The 21075-nt window shown below is 35.1% G+C and overlaps 1 protein-coding gene across 1 annotated transcript in view; it reads left to right on the top strand.

The window, feature by feature from the left end:
• LOC150106338 (protein O-mannose kinase-like) overlaps positions 1 to 18414 on the top strand; it is a 30308-nt gene extending 11894 nt beyond the window's left edge. The window contains exons 2-3 of the mRNA XM_090392980.1: positions 6890 to 7250; positions 17689 to 18414. Of these exons, the coding sequence (XP_090249106.1) occupies positions 6951 to 7250; positions 17689 to 18414 (1026 nt within the window). The 5' untranslated portion in view covers positions 6890 to 6950. The remainder of the gene's footprint in view (positions 1 to 6889; positions 7251 to 17688) is intronic.
• Positions 18415 to 21075: the final 2661 nt, after the last annotated feature.

The following is a 21075-nucleotide window of genomic DNA, read 5'->3' as shown; positions in this document are numbered from 1 at the left end:
TCAGTTGTCTGTAATCCATTGACAATCTCAATAATAAAAAGGTTAAACGATATAGGTGCCAGTAATTAGTCCTGTGGGACGCACTTGTTACTTTCTGCTTCCTTGATACCACCTCCCACACACACAACTCTGATACCTATCAGATAGCCAATCCCCAGTCCAGTTTACTAACCTGACATCTAATGTGCTGCAACTTAAATATCAACTTATCATGTGGTGCCTTGTCAAATGTCTTTGTAAAATTTTAAAAAAAAGTAGAATATGCCTAGTGGTGAAGATGGACGGTTGTAGAGCAAGTGACCTCCCTCGATGAGTCCGGGGACTCCCTGGAGGTGTCAAGTAATAATAGTAATAGTAAATAACTGGTCTATAGTTTGACACTTCCAATCTGCTACTACCCTTAGGCAGTGTCACTGTCTTACCCTCCTTCCACTTCTTGGACATCTTTCCTATGGCCAGACTTTCATTGAAAAGCTTGGTGAACAGAGCTGTCAGTTCTTTAGAGCATACTCTCAAAACCTGTGACAAAATCCCATCCGGTTCCATTGCTTTATTGACATCCAGACTCAATATTTGAAACACATACTCTTCTTGCACTTCTAAACCTCAAACCTGCCCTATCCTTCTAGTATCAAAACTTACTTCTCCAGGATGAAATATCCCAATAAAAGTCCCCACTCCCACACCCTTTCCACATATTAGGAAACAGAAATCTGAACAAACAGTTAAAAGTAAGAATCCTCAAAATGATCTGGAGCATGGGGATGTATGGATGTGAGTCCTGGACGATCGATAAAGAGATGAGTGATCGATTGAATTCGTCTGAAATGTGGGGCTTGAGGAAAAATGGATCGTATCAGCTGGACTGAAAGAGGGAGCAATGAAGAGGTTCTTAAAACATTCAAGATGAAAAGAGACTATACTAGCATTTGCAGGACAATTGATGAGGGGATTCTTCCGGAGAGCTCTCCAGAATAGTATTGCAGGGGATGGGAAGGAGAGGAAGACCCTGACTGCAATGGAAAGACATCAAAGACTGGATAGGCAAGAGTCTTACAGAAGCATGGAGGCGGACTGTTCAACAGCTGCAACCGTCTTAAAAGAGGAGGCCACAGGATTAGATTAGAAGGTGTGTTAGCCAATCTCATACAGAGGTAGCAGGGATTTTCTTTCTTTAAAATTGAGGTTTTCATCCCACAGAACAGACAAAGCAGCTAGAAAACACATACAATAGATAAAATTGCTATATAATGAGTGGGAGAGAGGTGGTGGTTAGTGCCAGTAGTGTAGAATGGCCTTCTACGATGAGTCCTAGGAACTGCATGGAGGTATAAAAATTGCATTGCTGACTATGCTGCATAATTTAAAAGACCTTATGAGAAGGTCAAATTCTACATGATTGGAATAGAGCTCACAGAGGAATCTTGCTACTGTCCGATCACAGATACGAGAACCTCAGTTGGCTTGGTGCCAAGAAGAGTCAATTCATGTTGAAGGGAAGAAAGAAATAAGGCGATGTATGAATTGGTCACCAACACACAAAATTATGTGCTTTATATGTAAAATTTTCCAACTGATATACAAGCAAAATAGTTACCACTTTATAAACTACAATGTTCATAAAAGAGAAGTTAATTTTCCGATGTGTAATAATAAACAACTCATCCCACAATACAGACTGATTACCCTATTATCGGAATGGATTCTTTTTCTTACATGCGCAGAAATGTTGAAGGGTCTCGAATCTGTGTGGCGTACAGTACTGAGTATTTCATTACCTGGAATACTCAATTCAAATTGAAGTTTCAATAGCACATTTTTACTTTAAGACAAATACTCAGTAAATCAGGAATATAATAATAATTTTTAATTAAATTGAATAAATTTTTTGTATTAAGAGAGAAATTTCAACACCAAACTAGCATTGTTCAACCAATTTTAATGTAGGAATTAAATTGGGTTAGAATAAAACTTAATCAAAGACTAGTTCACAGATACGAAAATTCTGAGAAAAATTGGGAGGGGGGGGGGGGGTTAACATATAGCATCAGTAGGAGAGTGATATAAAAAAATAAACATATTAAGAAATTGGGATTATTAGTATTCAAGTATGTATATGCCAGTGACGGTCGGTAAAAATTTTAAGTGGGGGGTGCTGCATATACAAAATAAGAAAAATAATTCATTTTTCCTAATTAATAACCAATTTATTAATAAGTAAATTTACATAGGGCAAGCAGGTTTTTTTCTCCCGGAAACTCGGGTTTTTCATCCCGTAAACTCAAGAAAATCGACCATAGAACCCACATTATTTCAGACATTAAATACAAGTGTTAGGGTTAGGGCAGCACTTATTGAGCCGTCTCTCTTCACTGCATGCCACTTAAATAGTGATAGCCTTGGGCCAGCTATCTCTGATTGGATACCAGTGGAGATTGAACTGCTCACTCAGTCTCCAAAAGTTAGATAGGGCTAAAAATGGCCTCGCCACTCCCTATATATACGGGAATAAAAAAAAAGGCGTTAGCTGATTTTTTTTTTTTTTTTTTGAAAAAAATGCTTCATTAAAAATATTTTATCCTCACTATGAACACACACCAATAATAAAAGTTTCATACACAGAAATAACGTGCCAAGCATATAATTTATCTGTAGCGACACTACTTAACGAGCAGTGTCGGTTTCGACATTCTGACACTCCGTTAGATTGCAGTGCATTTGTTTCGTATATATAATGATAATTGAAATAAAATAATAAAAAGTTTCATATCTCACAGAAATAACAAGCATACAATTTATCTCTAGCGACACTGCTCAAGCAGTGTCGGATTCACTTGTTACATGTAGTGGCAAGTGCAAATGAATATCGCCGAGTCTAGCTGCACTTTCCCGAACGTGATAATTCTGACACTGCGATAGATTGCAGTGCATTTGTTTCATAATCTAAAGCGTTAATCGAACAATTCCAATTATTAACTATTCAGTCAATGTCCAAACATAAGCTGTAACTTTTAACATGTATTGCATTTACATAGTGTTGTAAGCATTGTTATTATTTATAAACAAAATTTAATTTTGTTTTTTCTCTTGGGGGTGCTGCAGTGTCGCATTATTATTATCCCAAGACCTCAAGGAGTCAAAGAATCATCTGGGAGGTCCTTTTATCACACACATAGCTCATTATCGTGCCTTGAACACATTCAAACTCCTTGCAGACAAATTCTCCGGCAAGGCATTCCAATCATTTACAACTCTGCACAAAAAAAACCTGCCTCTCACACCCTCTTCATAGTTTCCAGGGATGACCTCTGGTTCTCCCCTGATCCCCCACTATTTTCTGTAGAACTTCTCCAGCATTGATCCTATAACAACCCCTTACCAACTTGTAGGTCTCTATCATACCTCCCCTCTTCCTCCTGTCAACCAGACTCTGCAAATTACATCTTCTCAATCTTTCCTCATACTCGACACTCCAGAGGTCAGAAACTACCTTAGTCAATCGTCTTTGGACCCTTTCCAACATCTCTTCATCCTTCTGAAAACCAGGTGACCAAATCTGGGCACACTAGTCCATGTGTGGCCTAATCAAAGCCTTATACAACGGAACAAGAACCTTCCTACTTCTACATGTCAGTGTCCTCCGTATCATTCCCAGAAGCCTTTGTGTTTTCACAATTTTGGCTATGTGTCCCCTAAATTTCAGATCCTTATCCACTATCACCACCAGATCTGTTATTTCTTCCACCTCCAACGATATATCCTCACCAAGCATAAATTCTGCATCCCATCTTTGTTTTCCAACATTGAACTCGCATCCCCATTTCCGTGCCCAATCACTCAATTTATTCAAGTCTTCTTGTAAGACCATAGCATCTTCACTACCCTTCATGGTTCGTCCCAACTTTGCATCATCTGCAAACAACTGAATATCTCCATCCAAATCTTCACCTATATCGTTAATATACAAGTTAAACAGTAATGGCCCCAAAACAGACCCCTGAGGCACTCCACTAGTGACTTTCCTTTTCCTGGATATCGCTCCCACATACACAACTTGTTGATATCTATCAGATAGCCAATCTCCAATCCAATGCACTAATCTAATATCCAACCCCATCTGCTCTCGTTTGACTATCAATTTATCATGAGGTACTCTATCAAAAGCCCTTGCGAAATCTAAGTATATTACTATGTATCCTTCTCCTCTGGTCAAGGAAACAGTCACTTTATTGTAATAAGTAGATTACTAAATCATGACCTCCCTTTAGCAAATCCATGCTGTCCATCAAAGATAATACCATTATCGTCAACCCTCTGGATCCTAGTTCTCACAAGCTTCTCCAACAACTTAACCACAACATCTGACACACAGATAGGCCTATAAGTTTGATGCTTGAGTTCGATCACCTCCTTTATGAAGTGGCACAATCTTTTCCTCCTTAGGGACTTGACCGAGTGCAAGACAGGTGTCAACTCCCTGCACATTCCTTCACACAAGTCCTACAGCCTTATTAACATCTAGTTTACTCAACTCTCCATACACCTCTTGCTCACTTACAGTCAGTCTCTCCTCCCCATCATCTACTGCTCTCAATCTCTCCATGAAGTCACATTCACAAGATTGAAAGACCTTTATAAATTGCTCATTAAGTATCTCCACCACACATTCTGCAACAGCTGTCTTTATACCATTTTCTCCTATCAATGTCATCCTTTTTTTTGCTGGCTACATATCGAAAGAACTCCTTGGGATTCTTTTTGGCTTCATTAGCTAACTGCTGTTCATACCTCTCTTTAGCTACCCTCACCAACCAAGTCACCCTCCTTGCCTGGTCTTTGTAGACCTCATGGAATTGGTTATTTCTATTTCTCTTATGCTGCCTCCACAATGCCCTCTTTCTCTGCATCGCATGTTTAATCTCTTTATTCATTCATCTCACACTTACCTTATTTAACCTTCTCACCCTTTGAATACACTTAGACATTGCATCTACTAAATAGTTTTTGAAAATCCCCCAAGCTGCATTGATCTCTTTTCCAGCTAACTCCTCATTCCATGCTACACCTGCAAGCTGTCTCCTGAGCTCTTCATAATCACCCCCCCCCCCCCCTTGTAGTTCCACATATACCCTTTTCTCACAGAGGTCCTCACACTGCTGGCAACCACCCAGGTAATCACCTCATGGTCACTCTCACCAATTGGTGGATGATTTGACACCTCATTTATAATTACATCCTCTGATGAGATGACCAAATCCAAGACCCTCAATCCTCGCATGCCCTTTGTTACATATTGTCTGAGGTAGTTATCCCTCAGAAACTCAAGAAACTCATTTTCTTTACTACCAGTAACAGGTCTATATTGCCGTAATTAAAATCACCCATAATGATCAATCTTTTCTTATTTGCTTGACTAATTTGATTATACATTTCATTATCACCACCATCCACGTTACCTGGTCTATAACAACATCCAACCAAGTATTTGATTTCATTCACCTCTATCTCACGCCATACTGCCTCAAAACTACTGGCACTATTTCCCTCTTGCATCTCTACTTTTTATGGACATAACTCTTTCTCTATCATCAATAGCATTCCTCCTCCCTTTTTACCCCTTCTATCCTCATGAAACACATCATACCCTTCCATCTCTGTTCCTGTCAGCATGTCATCCTCTTCCAACCATGTCTCACTTATTCCGATAATCTTTGGGTGAACAGACGCAATTGCTGATGTACAAGTTGCCATTGGTATATGTAGAGCTAACCCAAGATGGTTTTGTCATAAAAAGAGAAAAACTTCTGTTTAATGCCAAGATGGCAGGAGAAATGACCCAGTTGATAACCATAGCTTAGGTGTTTTGATCCAATTTAGAAACATCATAAGAGACTTAAAATCATGTAGTATTTGAGGCCTGTCAAATGTCAGATTAATTTGGAAGAAAACTGTTGATATGAAGCCAGTAATAATATAAATTTAATTGTGGAGTACTATCACAGTGTCCCTGTATATCCTTTGTGGATATTAGAGAATGAAAATAATAGTGTGTTAAAAGAAGTTTTCTGCACATAAAATTTCAGAACGATGTTTTTGTTCATTCATTAATTAAAAATAAATGAATGAATGAAAACAGCTTTTAAAGTTTTTTTTGGTTGTTTAGATCAGTATTTCTCAAAATGTGGTCTGCAGCCCACTAGTGGGCCTCTTGGTTTTCATGGTAGGCCACAAGAGAATTTTATTAGTAAATAAATAAATATATACATATTTTTTCTTTTCTTTCTTTCTTTCTTTTTTTTTTTAAATTTTAGTTTGTAAATTTTTAGATACAGTTTAGAATATGGTCTATTAAAAATTGTTTTGATACTTTAAAATGCAGCAAGAAATTCTGCCCTATTTCACTCCAACTTAATTTTCCACTGAAAAATAATAAGGTTAATAATAATATGTTATATGAACTACTCCACAATTTTACTCTTTGGTGTGGTATATGAAGGCAGGATATGGGAGCTAGTGGGCCGGTGAGTTATATGCTTTGTTCAATTGGTCTGCAAAGTTTGAGAAACAGTAGTTTAGATTATATGAAATCAACTAAGGCTGTGGATTGTATTATGACTTTAAATTACATGTCCTCAATATTGTTCTATTTTGAAGGAAAATAATATTCATTTAAAAAAAAAAAAAAAAAAGAATATGAAAGTTCTCGACATCCTAAATGGGATGGATTTGGTTGGAAGATCCCAGTCTTTCCATCCAAAGGAAATATCATTATCAACTGCATTTCAGAGGCTCTTGAAAGTTTTAAGGAAAGTCTACTCTATTTTTCCCATATTACAATAAATATTTTTATTTTTAATGCATTTTAGTAATATTCCTAAATATGTTTCAGATGAGATCAACTAGATTGGAATGTTCAATGCTTAGGTATCAAGAAAAATAGAAGCAATGGAATGAAGATTGTTCAGAACATCAGAAGCATAAGTGTGGTGCATGTAATTTTCATGATAGCAGTGGTTATTTCTATTGTAAGTATAATATTTCGTGTTGAAAGAAACGATGCCATTACTTCTCCAGAAATGTACTGTTGGAAACAGCTTTTAAATCATGAAAAGAGAGTTTGTCGACCCAGATGTTTTAATGGCAGCTTTAGCCTTCCAGGAATGCAGAGCTGTCAACCTTGGTTAAAATGTGAAGATATTCAGAAAGAAGTTAAAATTAAAAAAATATTAGTTGAAAGTGTTGTAAAAAAGGTATGAAACAATTTTTATTTAGCATTGATTGCTTTTTAATTTTAACAGAATTTTAATTTAGCATAATTATTTTTCCTGTTAATTTTTTAATCTTATAAAATATATCTTTTAAGACACCTAAATTTTAAAAATAACTTTTATAAGTCAAATTTCAAATTTGTTGTTTTTGAAACTGCTGTAATGTTTAGAAGTATTTCAGTTGAAGGGTTTATTCCAGATATTAGCTATATCTTTAAAGGTTTTTCTTCAAAAATATACCACAAACACTTTTTCTATAGCATTCTATTGATTAAAGATGCCAAGAAACTATACCTTTGGTTTCATCCTTTATCCAAGTGTAAGCAAACAAAGTTTGCACATGGAGTAACTTTATGACTAGGCTACTTGTAGATAGAGGCTAATGACTTCACATCAATTGCCTTGGTATTCCATAATGCAGTGCACTTCTACATATATATATATATATATATATATATAGTGCAATGCATTATGGGAAGGGCTACTATCCAGACAGGTTTTGACCTTTATTGAGGTTTCATCAGTGGGAGCTAGACACAGAAGTGATTTTAAGGCTGAAGTAATGTGGAGGTCATATTTCCACATACAAATAGTGAAAAGATGTTTATTATTAAAATACTCTAGATGTTGAAAGTTTTTTTACTTGGTTATACTATAAATTAAAGATGCCAAGAAATTATATTCTCGGTTTCATCCTTTATCCAAGTATAAGCAAACCAAGTTTGCACGTGAAGTCACTTCATGACTGGGCATATTTACTTCAACCTTAGTATCACTTCTGGGTCTGGCTCCCACTGATGAGAACCTCAGTGAAGGTTGGAAGACAGATCAAGAATTTGTAGACTGCAGACACTAGCCAACAGGAGAAAGAAAGGTGATATGACTGAGACATAAACTTCTGAAAGGGTCATACAGGAATTCAATAGATGGAATTTTTCATTTTATGGAGGGTGGGGAAATGATGATAGGGTATCCTTGGAAGTTGAGAATCAATGCTGTCAAGAAGGGAGATGAGAGCTATATTTATCTTTCATAGAGTGGTACTTGATCAGAATGGATTGCCATTGAATGTTGTGTGCAAGTAGTGTGAATGAATTCAAGAACAAGCATGACAGCTGGTGCAGGTAGTATATGGCCTACCTCGATGAGTTCTTGACTTGATCAGATAATATAGTTTCATTGTGACATCTAGCTATTTCACATGGTATAAAGATTAACAGGTAAATACAATGGTTGGATTGCTTATGTTTGGCAATCCAACTTTTGTGTTGCTTAACATTTCAAAATTTTTATTTAATTTTGTAATTAAATGCAAAATCTAAACCAAAAAATTAATTATGTGAATTCCAGTATATAGCCACCTAACTGACTATATACTATATACTCTAAAGAGAAAAACTTTTATTAGCTGCAAATTTTTAATTACTTTCATTTACTATTGTATTATATTTATTCAGGACAGTTATAATAAATAAGTAAAATGAAAAATGGAGACACTTACTACACCCAAGCTAACTGTAATGGAAATAGGGACTAAAATAAGTTAACAATAAATAGTTGGGTCATATTCAAGAGACACTGTTTAGCCTTATTGCATAATGAGCATCATATTCAGGATCCATATGCTTCAGATTTTTGATGAACAAGGACCAGACTCCTTGGTTTTTGGTACATTGGAGAGGCGGGTGTAACATTTCAGAAGCGTCTTTAAATTTTCTGATAAAAGTGTTGCTGTCCATGTGTAATGCAATTGGAAGAACAATGGAACATTGCACCCTTCGATTGGAAAAGGCCTAAGTTTGATTCTCATTGTTACAAGAGGAATCTTTTTATATATATATATATATATATCATCATTATCATTTTCAGCCATTGTCGATCCACTGCTGGATGAACGACTTTCCAAGATTACTCCAAAACTGTCCATGGCTCTCTTTTTCCATGTCACTCCTGCAAATCTGATATCATCAATCCACCATGATTTAGGTCCATGTCGTGGTCATTTTTCTTCTTGTGGAATCCAATCCAGTACTTCTTTTGTATATTGTTGATCTTGTCTTTGAACAATATGCCCAGTCCATTGCCACTTCAGCTATTTCACTCTTCCTATGATGTCAAAGACTCTGGTTTGGTTTCTTATTCACGTATTCCTTTTGTGATCCAGTCTCTGATACCAAGCATTACTTCTTTCCATACTAAATTGTGTTGTTCTTAATTTCTGAATTTCCTTTGCATTTAGTGTCCAATATATACATATATTGGACACTAAATTTTCAATTGAAGGTGTTAGCTGATCTCATATGGAGGTAGCAGGGTTTTTTCTCCCAGCAATTCAGGTTTTTCATCCCACGTACAGGCAAATCGGCCACAAGAACACATGCAGTTTATAGACACAAACTACTGTTGTTGGTTGTGGTGGATGGTTATAGTGTGTAGTGTTATAGTTTGTAGTTGGAGAATTAAGTAGTAGGGGAGACTGCAAAATATATGCAGTAGAGTAGAGTGCCCTCCTACCTTGAACTCCTTGAAGATGTCATGTTATTATAATAATTATTATTATAATATAGTGTATTTCTGTTTACTTTACGTGATGATTTTCACTGTGGAAGAATAGAAATTAATAGAAAAATTTGGTTAGAAATTCCAAATTTCTATGATTAAAAAAAAAATTGAATTAACAATAAAAGGGGATTTAATAGTAAAAATAATAAAATGTAAAACTTACCACTAAATCACCAGTATTATTATAAATTTCAAGGACAGGCAAAATAAAACCAAAAAAAAAAAACTTAATAATTTCAAAACACATAACGGACAAAGACGATCTTGTATAATTCTAATTTAATGGACTAACACCTAAAATTAGAATCAACATGGAGAAAGCCTTTGTTTGACAACTTTTCCGAGATAGTTTTAAATTAGTTAATTGGTTTAGCCAGTGCCATGTGAGTTTTAAATTAATTAATTGGTTTAGCCAATGCGCCGCATCGTACCAGTATTCAACCTTTTGCGCACGCTTCCATCTCGCCTACTGAATATTATGTACATTTTTGATTTGTTTACTAAACTTTTATAATTCGAGCATCAATTAAAACAACTTTATATGTACATTTTTATTTGTTTACTAAACTTTTATAATTCGAGCTTCAATTAAAACAACTTTATAGTACATGGTATTTTAAATTTAATTTCTTTGCGATCCATTCTATCTTAAATATTTAAAAAAAAAAAAATCACGCATAACGAATAGTGATGACGATGTTATAAAATGAAGTCCCTGCTATCTATCTAGCGGTGGTTTATTTTACTGTTACCGTTTATTGTTGCTGTCAGTACATTCTTCACTCTCCCACTCTTCCTATGGACTTTTAATAAGAAATAAGACCCTACTTCGCCTTTTCAAAGCTGCATAGATATAAGGCTCTATAGCTGGCTTTAGTTTTGGTGCCCCGGTCAGCCTGCCCCTTAATCCGGCTGAGAACCATCTAGCAGAAGCAATGTCTAAATGTATTCCAAGATGGTAAGGAAGATTACATAACGTAGGTGTGAATGGATCAATGAAAAGGTTATGTAGCGATCTGGAGAAAGAAGGAATTATGGAGACGATGAAAATGGTAGATGAATAACTACTGCAGAGGATTTAGCCAAGAGTAATTCATAAAGGTATTTTATCCTCATGAATGTGACATCACGCAGACTATGAGTGCAGTGGGAAGTGAGTAAGATAAACTGAGTGAGAAGGAAGTATATGGGGAATTGAGTAAAGTTGATTTTAATAAGGTTATGGGACTTAATGATATACCATCATGTGTTTTGATTAAGTTCCAAAGGAGTGGGGGGGGGGATTGTTCTGCTTCATAAGGGAAGTGAGTGACAAGATGCAATCTTCAAATTATAGGCAAATGTGTTTGGAATTGTGGTTAAAGTGTTGAAAACATTATAGAGGACAAAGATCCAGAATTGTGTTAAAAACAGTAGCATTCTCTTTAATGGAAAGCATGAATTGGCTAAATGATGATAATGTTTTAGCAGTCTGCTTACTTATTACAATAAGGTGAAATGTGTATTGGAAGAGAGATGCATAAGTGATATATTTAGATTTTGCAACTGGATTGGATGGCGTTGAATAATAGAATAGGTCATTGGATTGGAGATTGGCCATCTGATAGGTATTAGCAGGTTGTGCATGGGGAAGCAGTATCATGGAAAGTCACTAGCAGCATGTCCACAAGAGTCTGTTTTGGAGCTGTTGCTCTTTATCTTGTATATTAATGCAACTGGACAAAGTTTGAAGGGAGGATAGGATATGCAGTTGTTTGTTGATGGTACAAAGTTGTGCAGAAATGTGAGGAGAAGCACAGCTGTTGTGGCTTTACAAGAGGACTTGGGATAGACTGAGTGAATGGGCAATAATTGGGGTTATCAGTTCAGTGTTGCAGAATGTAAGGTTTTAAAATTCAGGAAACAAAGATGGGATGCAGGGTATACAGGTGAGGTTATCTTATCTTGGAGATGGAGGAAATAAGAGATCTGGGAATGATGTTGGGTAAGGACCTAAAATTTAGGGAACAAGTTTGCAAAATTGTGAGGACAGTGCAGTAGATCCTTGTAGGGATACAGATGGCACTGATACATTGAAATAGAGATTTTATGGTTCCATTGTATAAGACTTATATCAGACTGCATATGGATTACTCTGCAGAGAGGATATGATTGAGAACTTTAAGTTGGTAAAGGGTTGGGATTAATGTGGAAAGAAATTTTTCATAGAATGGGAGGGGGGGGGGAGATAGAACAAGGAGACGTCCCTGGAGGGTGTAAACAGCGGCATAAAGAACAGGTTCTTTGCATGGAGAGTGGTTGGCAAATGGAATGCATTGATTGACATTGTGACGAATGCAGATACATTGAATGAATTTAAAGTGCGGTTTGATGGGCTTTGTGTGTACCTCTTACAATGAGTTGAGTTTTTTTTGACTCCGCAGAGGTTTGGTGTTAATGTCATCATCAGTTTCCTACTATGTACAATCCAGTACAATGTTTAGGCTACTATGACATCATTACATGATTGAGTTTACATCATGTGAAAGATTTTTTCTTTCAGTCTGTTACCTGCCATATTAACATTTCATGATTCTAAGTTACCTTCTTACTGAATCAGTTCATCTAGATCTTGATCTTTCCCTGTGTCTCTTTATTGCCATCACTAACCTTTCCCACCAATTCTATTTATAAGCAGCCATATTACCTTAGACTAGCTCTGCTCACACATTCTTGAATGCTAACAATGTCAAGTTCCTTTTTTAATATGATTCTGCTATTGATGCCATTGGTTCACTCTTCTAACTTTTCTCAGAACCCTCATATCTGTGGTCTCATCTTTGATGAAATGCTTTGTTTTTAACCCAATTCTCAAATCCATAACTTAAAACTGACTTCAACACTGTCTTGTATATTGCCATTTGAGTGTTTTGGCTAATTTCTCACTTATTCCACATAAATGTATTCAACTGGTTCCCCACCATACCAACTTTACTTATTATATTGTTTATATTTCAAAATTTAATTTACGTCTTCACTGAAAACTGTGCATAAATAACTGAAATATTTTCTTGTTTTCTGTAGATTCTCCATTGAGAATGCAGCTGAATTTTTCTATATTCCTGCCTATTTTCATAACATTGGTCTTTTTATAGCTGATTCTGATTTTCATGCCAAATTAGTTACAGATGTTATGCAATTTAGTTAGCGAACCTTAGAGACTTGCAATGGATGTGTTTAGGAGAAAACATAATCTGGATAAAGCTAAGAGTTAAATTTCATATTTCCCATTTAATATCAAGTTTAATATCACTTTCTTTCATGATGTGATTCACATTGATGATGAATAAGAGTGGAGATAATGTGCATCCTTGTCTTATTCCTCTATATCAATGTTCCTCAAACTTCAGATATCCATGTACCCCTTCTTAAATTTTCATTATTACCAAGTACCCCCTTATCAAAATAATAATAAATAAATAAATTTCATTGTAAATGTCTATTTTATTTGAGTTTAGATGAACATGTAAACAAAAAAAATGATTTAATTTTAATAGAACAAAATTTATAAACATACTATAAATTTTTACTTAATTCAAATAATTTATCATCAACAAGAGGAAACTGCTTATTGTGGAATAAAATTTCAGCAGAATTTGGCTCTATATATTTGTTAATTTCAATCTCAGATGTGGTTCGGCATCTATAATGTGGTTCCTCTTCTTCTTTGTCTTAATATCTACAAGGGCCGAAAATCCAACTTTGCACAGATATGAACTTGGAACTGGAAAAATGAACCTTAGAGCTTTATCTGTTAATTCAGGAGATTCATTCTGTATTTGTAGCCAAAATGATAACATATTCTCGTTGTATTTATTTTTTAGGAAACCATCAGAAGCTAGTTCTAAAAGTTGTTCTTCTATAGGCAACAGATCCTTTGGCATAGATGGTCACCCATAATGGTCACTCGTTTGTATCCATAAGGCTAAATTGGCAATGCATTTCTTTGTCCCCTGCAATGTTCCTCCAGGGCTGTAGCAACACCTCACCAGATAGCCTCAAACTGACCATTAAATGGGATATTGTTACATCATTTTCTTGTGTTTCTACCCTAACTGGACTCAAGTTGTCTATTATCATTAGTATTACCCCCCCCATCTCTTCTGTCATTCCTAAAAATAGTATACTCATTACACTCAATCCCAGTTACCATATCTGATTCTGATAACCATCTCTCACCAATGCCAACAATCTTAGGCCACGTCATATTCAATGAAGCCTAGTGACATTGCGCTTCACAAACATGTGTCTGGGGAAGGAGTGTCTGTCCTAGGTTCGATTCCCGTCGAAGAAGTGAGGAACTTGAGGATCTTCCTCAGGCATAGCCAAGTTAGCCAGTCTTGGGAGTTGGCAGTAGGGTTTTTTCTGCCAGTTTATCTGGCATTTTTCATCCTGCAAGCAGGCAAACCAGCCCCTGTGAACATTCGCTGCTACAGTCAAAAATATATTACCCCCCCCCCCCAGCGGCAGACTAGGCGACAGGTCTGCTGGGAGTGGTACTAACAAGAAGTCGCATCTAAGTAACACGCGTTATACAAGTCTCTTCTGCCATCAAACACACTCTCCACACAAAAAAACTCGCATCCATTTCTTTTAGCCTGTGCATGAAATCATTTGCAGTCATTGCCCTCTTTCTTAATTCAGTACTGTTGTATCTGGGTAGCAAACCTATAGTGTTTACTCTCATTTCTTTCATATTCCCTCTCATGCTATATTTGTCACGACTTAAATTATTAGTTCCTACAAGAACTACCACCTCTTTTGCTTGTCTTTTCTATTTTTTTGTTTATGTTTGTCATATCTTTAATTTTTGTCCCTGGGAAACTAGAAGTAGTAACTCCCTGGCAAGCGCTAATTTTATGATTGAGGAGGGGAGGGGATGGGCAATTAGTCTTCCTTGACATTTTCCTTTCCCATACCTCTTCTGAAATATTTGCTACTTCTATTCATTGCAAACCTATGAAAAGGACGATCATGTATAGACCCAGCCTTCTGCTTAAAATTAATAATAGAGAAAAGAAGAGAATATAATTTAGAAACACATATTGCATTTATTGACTTTGAAAAAGCATTTGACAAAGTTAAAAGAAACATATTATTTAACATATTAAAAGAAAGACAAATACCAAATAATATCCTAAAATCTGTCACAAGTATATATGAAAATAATCAAATACAAATAAGATTAAATCATGAGCTATCATATACAAGAGAGATAAACCAAGGGGTCCGACAGGGATGTCCCCTCTCAGCAACTCTTTAATATCTACTTAAATGAAATAATAATAAAATGGAGTAAAAATTTACATCAAAGAATTAAACTTTCACCTACAGTTAACTTAAACACTCTCCTCTTTGCAGACGACCAAATAATAATTACAAATTCTGAAGATAACTTACAGAAAGCTATTTTAAATCTAAATGAGATATCCAAAGATTATGGTATGATAATATCAACGGAAAAATCAAAAACTATGGCCTTTAAAGGACAAGATCCAGCAAGAACTAAAATAGTATTAGATAACAAGATCTTAGAACAGGTGAATTCATTTGACTACCTAGGATGTATGATCACTTATGAAAATGAAAAAGATATAAACATAAAAATTGCAAAATATTTAAAAATAACAGGAGTATAAGTTAAGGGGATAAAAATCCCTTATTGTTTTTTCAGCCAGTAAGCGAAACTAAGATCGAAAACTACGATCTGTAACGTTTCATGCCGACGAACTGTCAGCGTATCCAAGCGTAAGTGACCACTTGGTAGTGCCACACCACGGCAACTCATTGCAAAGGTGGAGCAAGATCCCTCACTGTTCTTGATATTTTCTCATAATGTAAAACACACAGCTCTTAAGAGATGTAGTACTGTTTTACATTATGAGGAGAGGTCACTACCCAGACCGGTTTCAACCTTTTTTGAGGTCTCATCAGTGAGTAGCTAGACCTAGAATATCAGAGTTTAAGTGAAGAAAACTTACATACTTTTGCTATACGATTGCCCAAAAGGTGTGTCACTATATTACATTATAACATAGTATAACTAAGATGAAAAGCCAAACGGCTATTTTTTTCTGGCGAGGTTGATATAAGTTAAGGGGATAAAAATCCCTTATTGTTTTTTCAGCCAGTAAGCGAAACTAAGATTGAAAACTACGATCTGTAACATTTCATGCCGACGAACTGTCAGCGTATCCAAGCGTAAGTGACCACTTGGTGGTGCCACACCACGGCAACTCGTTGTAAAGGTGGAGCAAGCTCCCTTACTGTTCTTGATATTTTCTCATAATGTAAAACACACAGCTCTTAAGAGAAAGCCCTACCGGTCTTAATGTGTGGAAGCGAAATCTGGACAATAAAACAAAAAGACAAACAAAGATTAACAACAGCAGAAATGAAGTTTATGAGAAAAACTGCAAAGTATACCCTATTTGATCACAAACGAAACAAAGATATTATGAAAGAATTAAACCAAGAACCAGTAATTGAAAAAATTAAAAAATATAAACATAGATGGACGGAACACGTTCAAAGAATGAAAACAGAAAGATTACCAAAACAAGCCATTAGGAAAAAGAAAACCAGGACGCCCTCTTAAACGATTCAACGATGACTTCAAAGGCCATACTAGGCCTAAATCCTTGATACGTATGATGATGATGATAATCACCATACCATATTACCTCTTTTTCCTTAATTTTAATTGACTTAACCTTGTTATATTATTACCAAGCTCAGTGCTTTCCTGCCTCTTGTTGTTCTGATTCTTTTTCTTATCCTTTTTAAGTTTCGTTAAACATTTTTCCATTTTTTCTAATTCTCTAGTCGAGTTTTTAATAATTTCTTTTAATCAGGATATTTCCAATGTAAGATTATCCTCGGATATATTATCATCATCTCTGCAGCAACGCTTCTGCTCATTAGGACAAAGATTCTCCTCAGCAGTAACAACTTTAATTTGTGTTTTAGACACTGTCCTGTTGTGACGAGTTTTCAGCATCATTTTTAATAGTAAAAACTAATATTTCTACAGTTATGTTATTAAATGCTATAGCCCAATAAATACTAAAATAAACAATAATGTACTAAAAATACCAGTAAATCTAAGAAAAAACTCAATAAATTCACTGGATCTGAAGAATTCTGAGTTATTTGTATTATTTTCAGTTTCTTCAATTAATTTTGTTTCTGCTAGCTATTTTCTTAATGCAGTATTTTACTAGTTAAATTTCTGCAGGTCCTATATTAGTGTTAATAATACATTAGTCTTACTAATTATGAATCTCACTTTAAAAGTACTACTGCTGCCCCTAATTTATCAGTGCACTTTACCCACAGATTTCAGTATAATTATAAATTTGTTATTTTGTTTAATTTTTTAGATACTTGTCATGAACATGTTTTTTACATATCTGCATAAATATGTAAGAAAAGGAAAAGTATTCTCTTAGATTACTAAAGTTGGAAAATCTATAAAATCATAACCATTAAACCTATTGCACAAAAATATTACTCGCACATGCTCACAAACTTTTTATGTACATTTATTATATTTCCCTTTTGAAAATGGTCAGATTTGTTAAAGGTTATTGTAAATAATGATATTGAAAATATATATCAAATAATTTACCATCTACATAACGTTTTGTCATTCTTTATTACCAGCACTGCAAAAACAAGTGTTGGTTTTGGCTGCAAATGGAATTCTTCCATCTTTTGTTAATTAATATTTTTAAGCATTTTAACTTGGTATTAATAAATTCTTCTTATTAGATACCCTGAGGTAAGATGATAATGCATATCTATTAATATATTCCAGATCTTTCTTGCTGAATGGCATGGACATGATGTTGTGTTAGCTATTCTTTCTTTGTCTAAATATGAAGAGGACTTTGCTCATCATCTTGAAATGCTAAAGACATTTGGACCTAGTAAATACACTGTGCAATTACTAGGTTTCTGTGATACCTGGCTGATTATTACAGAGTATTATAGTTTGGGAAATGCACTTAACTTACACTACCATTTAAATGCTGGACCAGGGAAATATAACAGTGTTGCTGCAAGATTTCGTTTTTGTATTTCTTATGCTGAAATCATAAAATTTTTGCATGACAGTCCAACTGGGACACGCGTGATGTGCGACTCTAACAGCCTAGAGAAAACATTGACACAGTATTTAATAACGGATAATCTTCAACTTGTGCTTAATGATCTCGATGCTTTACCTACAGTAAACCACCTTAATGGTACTGGAATAAAATGTGGACATGCTAAATTATCAGGAAATTTTGTGGCTCCAGAACAATTATGGCCATATTCTGATAGAGACTTTTATGACGATGATATGCCAACATATAATGAAAAAAGTGATATCTGGAAAATACCAGATATTTGCAGTTGGTTTTTAGGCACAAAAACTGACATCATACATTTCAAATTATTTAAAATACACTTAGTGTGCAAAGCAGTTAATCCATCTGCAAGACCTACAGCTAGTGTTGTTCTTGAACGATATCTTGAAGTTTGGAAAGATTTACAGTAAAAAATAAAAATTATAGAATATCAAAGTTGGTAGCAAGTATAATGTTCATTTAGTTTTTCTTTACATATGCAAAAATACAATAAATTACTAATCTACCAACTAATCCTCATTGCAGTAGTGCAGAATAGGAAATACAGAGAAAACTTATTTGATGTGCAAGACAGATGTTATGCAGGTTTTAGATATACAGAAGGACCTGTGTAGCTCAGTAGAAGTGGCACTTGCATCCTCTGTGCTAGGTCACCTGAAGATAGACTTAAATTCAAGTCTAGATGCCTACTGGAGGAACTTTTTCTCAGCCATTCTTCGACCAGTTCCCAAGTTAGTCGATCTCTGGCTGGGCAAGCAGATTTTTTTTTTCCTCAGAAACTCGGGTTTTTTGTCCTGTAAACTCAAGAAAATTGACCGTAGAAACCACATTATTTCAGATAGTAGCACATCCTGTTAGTTTTAGGCACCAAGAGATGGTAGCACTTGTTTGCCTATCTCTTCATCAGTTGCTGCTTATAATTAGTGATAGTCATGGGCCAGCTATCTCTGATTGGCTACTGGTGGAGATTGAACTGTGCGAAAGTAGGGGAAGTGAGTTGGTAAGAGATAGGTCATTAATAAGTCTGATTGCTCTCCTCTGTATTGAGTTAAGTATTTTGAGGGAGCTTTTGGGGGCTTCACCCCCATATGTGAGAGCAGTACTCAATGGTTGGGCAGATTTGTGATTTGTATAAGGTTAACAGCTCTTCATGGGTAAAGTAATATCTTGAGCAAAAGAGAAATCCTAGTTTTTTAGAAGCTGAGGATGCAGTGGTTGTGATGTGTTTATGCATATTAGAAAAGAACTTGACATTATTAGCATTGAAGAATATGTCAGCAGAGCCAATCTAGGTGGTATGGCCACTTAAATAGAATGGGTGAAGAAAGGTTAGCAAAAGAGTTGTTTAATGCCAAGATGGCAAGAAGGAGACTCAGAGGAAGACCAAGGTCTAGGTGGATTGATTTGGTCAGAAGTGCCTATGACAATATTGGAGTGCTCACAAGTGATAGATTGATTTGGAGGAAAATTGTTGACAGGAGATTAATAATAATGTATATACTTAATCATGTAGTGCTGTCATAGTAACCTGAACACATCAGGAAATTGATAATGACTTTTCTTTCTTGAAAAAACTATTTCTGTCTTTTCCAGGTCATCACTAACATACTATCATTCCCACTCTTTCCCTGTATCATGCATACAGCCACACTTTTATGCAACAAACAGACTCATCTAGTTTCCCTGAACAATAATTTCTTCAAGTGCCTAAGTTTCTTATCACTTAAGTTTCTTCCATCTTGCAGATACAAAAATATTCCATCAAAATCATTTGAGTCATACACAACATACTTATTCCATTTTTTCTACAAACTCGATTCACAGAACCATTTGCACATATCTTTGTTTCAACTTACTCCTGTCATACTCTGGCTAGATAGTCACAATCTTGACTCTTTTTTGCTTTTCTTTTCACTTTTCTATCCAACTCTTTCATATCTTCTCTCCTTTCTAATCATTCAATCTGACAAACAATCATACCATTCAAACCTGCCACTCATTCTACTTTTTTTACATATAATTTTGGTCCATGTCATAAAGGTTTGCTTCCAGATCATTTGTCTAGCACACTTCATTGCACATTCATCCAGTATATCACATCCTTGAATGTCTGTATATCACCATATATTTTTACTTCTGGTTTCTTGAATTCTTTCCAGATATTTGCAGAACTTGTTTATTCGAACCAATTCCTGCGCTATTATGAACCCTCGTCATTGACTCAAAATTTCCAACATCATGCCAAATCCATTAAGATTTACATAAGGTAAATATGAATTTTTCAACTTATCCTCCATTTCTAACTACCTACTTCCAAACTTAAGTATTGTGCTATATAACATTCCATTTAATTCCTATAATTGTAGTGTTTTGAACATTTTGGCATACTATCATATGCCTTTTCCAGGTCCATAGAACTTTAATTAATCTTGTTATCTTTCCACAATATCTTGAATTTTTGTCTTGAAGTAAAAGCTTGATCCTAACAACTGTTGTTTGGCTTGAACCTAGCCTATTCTTCCTTGTTTCTTTACCACAGTTTTTCATTAGTCTCTTCTGAAGCATGCTTTCATAAATCTTTCTTGGAACACTCAGTAGAGAAATCTTCATATTGTTTTATTTCTCCTTATCACGAATGGTTAACTATGAAAATTGAATCATTTGGAATCATTCATTCAATCTTCTGACCTACATAGTGTAACCACTGTAAAACTTTTGTATCTCCATATTTGAACATTTCTAGTTGAATGTCATCTGTTTTAAGGTTTCTGATGGCTTTTTCTACATTGCATTCCTCTTGAGTAATTTCTGCTATTCTGATCCTTGTTTCATTTAACGATCTTTCAAAGTAATTACTCCAAATATTCACAATTTCTTTATTTTAAATTTTTACATAACATTTATTATCACTGACTCCTTTTAGTTTTGAAGCATTTTTCAACAGCAGTTAATAAATATCGTGAAATATTTTGCCATCTTTCACGATATTTATCTTTTTCATGATTATTGAAATCTTCTCATGGCTTTTTAGATACTTTTACACAGAGCCTAGCTTTCTTACATTTTTTTCT

The sequence above is a fragment of the Typopeltis vanoorti genome, chromosome 5, assembly GCF_054136105.1.
Source record: "Typopeltis vanoorti isolate ZY-2024b chromosome 5, IOZ_Tvanoo_1.0, whole genome shotgun sequence".
Taxonomy (NCBI): Eukaryota; Metazoa; Arthropoda; class Arachnida; order Uropygi; family Thelyphonidae; genus Typopeltis; species Typopeltis vanoorti.
This window is presented reverse-complemented; position numbering and strand designations above follow the sequence as displayed.